The following is an 8,336-nucleotide window of genomic DNA, read 5'->3' on the forward strand; positions in this document are numbered from 1 at the left end:
AAAGACACCTGATTCTCTGATCATGGCCGGGGGGCAGGGCAAAGGCGGCCCCAGCTCCTCCCTGGGTTTCTAATCACTGTCAGTGGCAGGGGGCTTCTTCCTGCTTTCCCTTTCACCTCCCTGCATTGTGCCTACATATGCAACTTAACCACCATCTTGTTGGCAGTTAACTGCCAATCTTAGTTGGCAGTTAATTTGCATATAGCCCTGATTAGCCAATGAAAAGGGTATTGGTCGTACGCCAATTACCATTTTTGTCTTTTATTAGATAGGATGTCTGAATAGGCAAATCTATAGAGATGGAAAATAGATTAGTAGTTGCTTAGAGCTCAGAAGGATGGCAGAATTGAGATATGATAGCTAAAGGCACAGGGTTTCTTTTGGGGCTGAGCATAGATCTATGAATCAGGAGGTCATGGATCAATTCCTAGTCAGGTCACAAACCTGAGTTTTGGGCTAGATCCCCAGTAGGGGGTGTGCAGGAGGCAGCCAATCAATGATTCTCTGTCATCATTGATGTTTTTATCTATCTCTCTCCCTTCCTCTCTGAAATCAATAAAAATACATTAAAAAAAATAAACCAAGTAGGGCTAACTGCTAATCTTCTGGTTTGATTGCTTTGAGTTGGGTAATTGACAAAGTGCCCTGTGGACCTGGCATGTTAATTTTCTTAATTTCCCCAAGTTTTTCCCCTTACCATTTGGAACCCATGCTTAGCCCCATTATAGATATCTATCTAACCTATTCTATTCTTCCCTGATAAAGTAATTCCCACTGGAATGAGGAGAAGATATAGAAATGTCTCACTCCACTCTCTAACTCCTCTTCCAATAAATTTTTTCCTCAGGGTAAATCCTTTCTCTAATCCTAGATGGGAATACTTATACCTACCATATTTGCAGAACCTATGAACAGTTCCCTGTAACAGCTGGAAAACACATGTTTTGAGCCTAGGGAGACAGTAATCTCTCTCCAATAACAAGGGACAAACATCCCCTAAAGCTTCTAATGAATAAGTGCACTAGCAAGCTATCAAACAGCTGCTAAGAATCCTCTAAAAATTTAAGTTGCCCCAAACTCTCAAGTACAGATAGTTCAAACAGGGACTGAATTACTAAAAGATAGAAAAGGTGAGCACAAGATCTTTTGGCAAATTCCCCAATGACAACAGCTTTTTCAATATGCAAATACCCCATGGAAAAGGAGAGGGAGAAAAGAGGCCTGTAACATTTTAGCAACCACAGCTGAGTCCACCTCAGCAACCAAAGTTAATGTAGTAATCACCAACATGTCTTACTAAACATGTTTTCAATGAGGACAAAAGGAAGTCAAAAGGATGTCACACACTCTCCTTTACCATCTAAAACAATGCCATCTGTGTCACCTCTTACTTTTTTATATTTATCGCATTGTTTCTGGCCAACTCAAAAGCAGGTGTGTTCTTGTTTATCTTCTTGGAAATGTCTTTAACAACCTCCTTATTGGCTTCCTTCTTGGGTTGGGCAGGTGGACTCTGAGAAGCCTACAAAAAATAGGGGAGAAAAGGCAGCAAAAAAATTGAGAGAACAATAAATTACCCAATAGGTGGCTCTTATAGTAAAGTCCTGACCCACAGCCCCACCCTAGACACTTTGTTTGAGTGTTCAAGGAATAATCAAAATATCTCACAACGAGTACAGTACTGGTGTGGCCTAATCACAGTGAAAGCTAGCAGAACAGTACAACTGGTAATTATTAGCTAAATAGCAGTCCTAAATCAAGCATGTCAAACTCACAGCCAGCAGGCCATATGCCTCATTTAAATGATTCATAGAAATATAAAAAGTAGTTCTTATCTCCATGTTAGGCATACTGGCTGGAAAATCCTCCAAAAGATGTTTTGCTAATATCACATTCCACTTTCACCCGAGAAGGTGTTCAGAGGTGCGGGGAGGCAATATAACTGGCTTTGCTGCCTGGGAATACTAAGGTCAACTAGGTTTTCAGGGTTGAGCTCTAACACAACACTACCTATGATACATTTATTCCATTTCATTGAAGGGATATTAAATATGGAACTCTGAGGAGTTCCACCCCATATTCTAATCATGACTAATTGTATTAAACATTAGGAGAGATCCCGAGTCTGCAAATAATGTCAGTAAAATTAAATTTATAAGTTATACCTTTAAAATGAAATACATTTAACCTAATTATAGTCAAAATAAATACCATTACCATACTAAAGAAAAAAAGAATATAAGAAAAGAAAAAACTAGCTTAAGTAAACACAACATAGGACTATATACCCTCAATATGTACACCATCAATCAGGGTGGATTTGTGGAGTAGCAGGGAATATTGCCAATAAATATGGAACTCTTTTTAGTAGGTTTGTTTATTATGATGGTATATAAGCAGTAATTTTGAAACTCCTTTAGAAATATTACAGTATTGAGTAAATGTGTTGATGTTTTGGGAACCAGGATTCTTATTGTAGAAGGAGAAACATAAAACCATGGATTGGGGAATAAAAGAAGGAATCCTGTTTATTAGAATGAGGGCTGTGTGAACATGATTTTTAAATATGCATATCTATATATACATCTGAATATCTATAATATCAGAAGAGTAATATGCTTATTAGACTGGACGTCCTTCTGGACGACCTTCTGGACGAAGCTTCAGTGGCAGGGACCGAGGCAGAGGCGCCTGCTGCAGTGGGCAGGGGCCGAGCCCCTTGCATGAATTTTGTGCATCGGGCCTCTAGTATAGAATATGTGTGTATAGATCAGTGATGGCGAACCTTTTGAGCTTGGCGTGTCAGCATTTTGAAAAACCCTAACTTAACTCTGGTGCCATGTCACATATAGAAGTTTTTTGATCTTTGCAACCATAGTAAAACAAAGACATATTTTTGATATTTATTTTATATATTTAAATGCCATTTAACAAAGAAAAATCAACCAAAAAAATGAATTCACGTGTCACCTATGACGTGTGTCATAGGTTTGCCATCACTGGTATAGATATATGTATATGTATGTTTAGGTACATATATGCATGGATGTGTGTATACATGCAGATATTTCCTAGTTCTGTATATTGAAAAGTCAGAAAATTAGACACCCCAGTAACACACCTAGCACTCAGATCTTGATCTCTAGTACCATTCAAGAGCTGAGATAAAATAGAAACAAGATGAATCTGGAACATCCTGTTATGCTGGAAAGAAACTGCTAAAAAAAAAAGGTATGAGAGTATGTCACAGTAGTCAGATTGAAAGGGACCCTACTGGCTAAATGTGGGACAGTTTCAGCACCAAAATACTTAAGCACAGACCCTCCAGCCAAGCCCACTGCTTCAGCCACAGGCCCTGCATGACTCAGTGCCTGGACCCTTTAGTGAGAGCTAAAATAGGAAGACAAAGCAACAACCCCCAAAGGAAAGAAAAGGAGGAATTGCCAGAAATGGAACTAAATCAGCGGTTCTCAACCCGTGCGTCATGATCCCTTTGGGGGTCAAGCGACCCTTTCACAGGGATCGCCTAAGACCATCAGAAAACACATATATAATTACATATTTTTTTATGATTAATCACTATGCTTTAATTATGTTCAATTTGTAACAATGAAAATACATCCTGTATATCAGATATTTTACATATATTTTTGTGATTAATCAGTATGCTTTAATTATGTTCAATTTGTAACAATGAAATTGAGGGTCATCACAACATGAGGAACTGTATTAAAGGGTCGCAGCATTAGGAAGGTTGAGAACCAATGAACTAAATGAAAAAGAGGCATGCAATATGTCAGAAGAAGAATTCAGAATAGGAGTCATACAGTTCTTAAACAAGCTGCATAAGAAAATCAACAACTTATGTAAGGGGAGATTAAAAAGGGTGGCAGAGTAAGTGGATACTGCATGGACATGCTCTCAGGAACAAACTGGTATTACAACTAAAATACAGAAAACTTTCTGAATAATCAACGGAAAACTCGCAGGAGAGAACCCTGACATCCAAAGACCAAAAGTGGAGACTGTATAGAGCAGTGGTTCTCAACCTTCCTAATGCCGCAACCCTTTAATACAGTTCCTCATGTTGTGGTGACCCCCAACCATAAAATTATTTTCATTGCTACTTCATAACTGTAATTTTGCTACTGTTATGAATCTTAATGTAAATATCTGATATGCTATATGTGTTTTCTGATGGTCGCAACCCACAGGTTGAGAATTGCTGGTATAGAGACTGGTAGGAGGGGTGGAGGTGGGAAAGGGCTGGCCAGGTGCCCACAGGGAGCAACTGAAGTCCTGGATAGATATCTGAGCTGTGAGAGGTTGCCACTGAGAACTCTGGGATCTAATCGCCAAGCTGGGCCCCCAGCAGAGAGCATCAAAACAGGAGGGTACCCACATAACATCTGACTGTGAAAAGCAGCAGGATGCTGTCTGCCAGAGAGTAACAGCTGAAATCTTAGGCACCCTCTTAAAGGGCCAATGCACAAAATTCCCTGTGGAGCCACCCACCTTGTGCTCCAGCAGAGGGAGAGTGAAGTGGACTGGAGCTATGAGAGTAGAAGCCAGTACTGGGAGACTGAAGGGATAGAGCTCAGAAGGCAGAAACCCAAAGTATCCTGGGCTGAGTAATTCCCTCACACAGCAGAGGACATCTTTCCCATATAGACATTTGCCTTGCCTGAGGGAAGACAGTTGGCACACCCTATCGGAAAACACCTTGCCCTGAGGCTACTTAAGAGACTAAAATAACAATTGGCCTCCAGGCACAAGAAACTGTCCCACCATATTGAAAGAAACTCTTGCCACACCTGAGGACAATTGCCTGGGGGGTAATTCAAGTGGGAATCCTATCAGTCTGTAGGCAGAGTCAGTCTCTTGAGGCTTTGAGTCTTTGCCTGATCTAATTAGTCAGAAACAGCCTTTAACACTGTCCTGCACTAGAAATTGAGAGGTATTGAGCATCTACATAATACGTAGTCACAAACCCAAACAGAAAGCCAAAATGAGGAGGCAAAGAAACAACCCCCAAATGAAAGAACTAGAGAATTCTCCAAAAGAGATAAATGAAGCAGAGATAAGAAATTTATCTGACACAGAGTTCAGAGTAACAATGGTAAAGATGCTCAACAGCATGAAAAGAGATATAGTAACTATGAAAAAGAACAGTCTGAGATAAAGAATGACAACACAAATAAAGAACACATTGGAAGGAATACACAACAGATTAGGGGAAGCTGAGGATGAAATTATTGAAATTGAAAACAGAGTTGATAATATCACTCAACTAGAAAACTAAAAAGAAAAAAGCAATTTAAAAACAGGAGAACAGCTTAATCCTTTGTACACCATAAGTGTCTAATAGATGCAAATGGCAGACCTTCCCCACACACCATGCACATCTATAGCCACACAAAAAATAGCAATATTACACTCGGTGATTTCCAGTTACAGGTAATCAGGTAATTAATTCAAAAACGTATATTAGCACAATGTGAGGAAAGAAAACATTATGCCGCTGACTTGCCATCCAGATTATATGAACGACATTTTTGGGGGGAATATCTGCCGAATGGGAGAAAAATCTACGTGGAAAAAGTGTCTGGTATGCTCTTCTACTAGTATTGGTAGAAACCAGTGAAAAGAAACCAAATACTTTTGTAAACAATATAATGTTCCATTATGTGTTGTACTGTGTTTCCAACTTTATCATAAACTGAGGTGATTTTAATAATAACTAAGTGTAAATACTTTTTTCAACTGTGTATGTACTACATAAAAATCATTAAAAATGTTCTTTGGAAGAATTTTTTAAAAAATGTTTTCTCTAAGTTGCAGCCCTGACCAACTTTAAAATCATTTTTCATGAGAATTTTCAACTGAAAATATTCAAGAACACACGAATTGTAATATAATTATTTTTATAATATTCATTGCAAATTTATTTTTTAATTAAATTCAAAATATAGTGACATGTGGGGATGGTTTCTGTTTTGGACATGTGGCAGTTAACTGGTTAAGAGAGTTGTGGGACAACATTAAATCCTAATATATAAAAATTCAGGAACCATAATGTTCCAAACGACCAAAGGCTCGACCAACTGGAAATCAGTCCTGCAGTCAGTGCTGAGTTGCCGGCAACCCAGCACTAACTGCCGCTGCTGCGGGTGTGGCGACCAGCACTGACTGCCGAGGGGGCTGCGGATCAGGCCTGGAGAGAGAACCAGGGTCTGATCCATAGCCTCTGTGGCAGCTGCTGATCAGCCCTGCCTCTCTGATCAGGTCTGGAGATAGGCCCGGAGACGCTGAGTGGCATAAAAACTGACCAATCAGAACCAAATCTGGGTAAACTGCGAGGAGCCAATGACTGCATAGGAGACAGAGCTTTAGATGCTGACTGACATAGAAACGGACCAATCAGAACCTACTCTGGGTGTGCTGCGAAGGCAGAACCTAAGGTGGGGGCTGAGCTCTCTGATCAGGTCTGGAGATAGGCCCGGAGACGCTGAGTGGCATAAAAACTGACCAATCAGAACCAAATCTGGGTAAACTGCGAGGAGCCAATGACTGCATAGGAGACAGAGCTTTAGATGCTGACTGACATAGAAACGGACCAATCAGAACCTACTCTGGGTGTGCTGCGAAGGCAGAACCTAAGGTGGGGGCTGAGGGGGCGTTTTAAGGGCAATAGAGTTGTTCCAGATGCCCGACTTCCTTCCGGACAAAGCCATGGTGGCGGGGGCTGAGGCAGAGGCAGTTAGGGGTGATCAGGCTGGCAGGGGAGGGCAGTTGGGGGCGATATCAGGCCGGCAGGGGAGGGATGTTGGGGCAAGTTCAGGACAGTAGAGAGGGCCATTGGGGACAAGATTGGGTCAGCAGGAGAGGGAAGTTCGGGGCAAGATGAGGCTGGCAGCAAAGGGAAGTTAGGGGCAATCAGGCAGGCAGAAGAGGGCAGTTGGGGGCAAGATCAGACTGACAGGGGAGGAAAGTTGAGGGCGAGATCAGGCCAGAGGGGAGGGCAGTTAGGGGCAAGATCAGGCCGGTGGGGAGTGCAGTTGGGGGCAAGATCAGGCCAGCAGGAGAGAGCCGTTTGCAGCGAGATCAGGCCAGCAGGGGAGAGCAGTTGGGGGAGAGGTCAGGCTAGTAGGGAAATACCATTGGGGGTGAGATCAGGCCAGCAGGGGAGAGCAGTTGGGGTGATCAGGCAGGCAGAGGCAGTTGGGAGTGAGATCAGGCTGGCAGGGGAGAGCAGTTGGGAGCAAGATCAGGCCGGCAGGGGAGGGCAGTTAGGGGTGATCAGGCAGGCAGAAAGAAACTTGATATCTGTGACAGGATCACTTTACATTTCTATTTAAATTTGTGTTAAATGTTGTTTAAATGAGTTATAATATGCTATACTTTTACTTGCTTTGATTTCAACCTGGAAAATATGATATAAAATAAAAGTACATTTTTACATTAAAAAATAATACTTAAGCACAATAATGAATAATAAACCACTGAAAAATAGGAGTTAAAAAGTCCATACCAATAATAAATAAGCAGGGAAGAAGGGAAGGCTCATGCTTGTAGTAGAATATCCAGGTCAGTGTAATAAATGGGGAGTGAGTGCTAGAGTTGGAAAAAGTCATCCTAAGATTGATTTAGGGAAATAAATCATCAATGGATGCTAAATCTAGGGGACATTTTTTATGAAGAGCATGTTATTTGAAGGCTCTCAAGAGTGTGTCCCACAGATTGCCTATTTGTTGCAAGAGGATAAAAAGAAACAGTAATTATATATTGGAGAAACCAGACAACAGCTTAACTCAGTGATCAAATTTAACATTACCAATGAGAGACAGATGGGCATTGTGTGTCTCCAGATGTGATAGCCTAAGAAGGACAGAACATCACCTACACAGCATTCTAGCCAAGAATGTATAACATCAATCTAATCACATGGAAACATCAGATAAACATAAAATGAGGAATGTTCTATTTTTAAAAGGGGAAGTTGGGTGGGACTATATACTTCAAAAAGGGTACTGTCATAAAAAAGAAAACAAAGAAAGGCTATGGAAATGTCCCAAATTAAAAGAAGCTAGAGACATGACAAGCAAATGACCCTAGACTGAATCCTTTACTGGAAGAGGAAAAATGTTTATAATGTTGATCTTATAAAGTCAACTGGAAAAATTGGAATATAGACAATATATTACAATAGATTATAAAAATATTGTATCAATGTAATTTTATAAATTTGTTAATTGTACTGTGGTTTCTCCAAGAAAATATACACTAAAGTACTTGGGGATAAAGGACAATAATGGATGTAAGCAAATGCGATAAAG

General features: G+C 40.7%; 1 protein-coding gene across 1 annotated transcript in view; it reads right to left on the reverse strand.

The window, feature by feature from the left end:
- Window positions 1–1,841, reverse strand: part of CCNB3 (cyclin B3) — a 41,922-nt gene extending 40,081 nt beyond the window's left edge. The window contains exons 1-2 of the mRNA XM_015563111.1: window positions 1,776–1,841; window positions 1,392–1,522 (exon numbers count right to left, since the gene is read on the reverse strand). Coding sequence (XP_015418597.1) covers window positions 1,392–1,522; window positions 1,776–1,841 — 197 coding nt within the window. The remainder of the gene's footprint in view (window positions 1–1,391; window positions 1,523–1,775) is intronic.
- Window positions 1,842–8,336: the final 6,495 nt, after the last annotated feature.

Source organism: Myotis davidii, unplaced genomic scaffold (genome assembly GCF_000327345.1).
Source record: "Myotis davidii unplaced genomic scaffold, ASM32734v1 scaffold1292, whole genome shotgun sequence".
NCBI lineage: Eukaryota > Metazoa > Chordata > Mammalia > Chiroptera > Vespertilionidae > Myotis > Myotis davidii.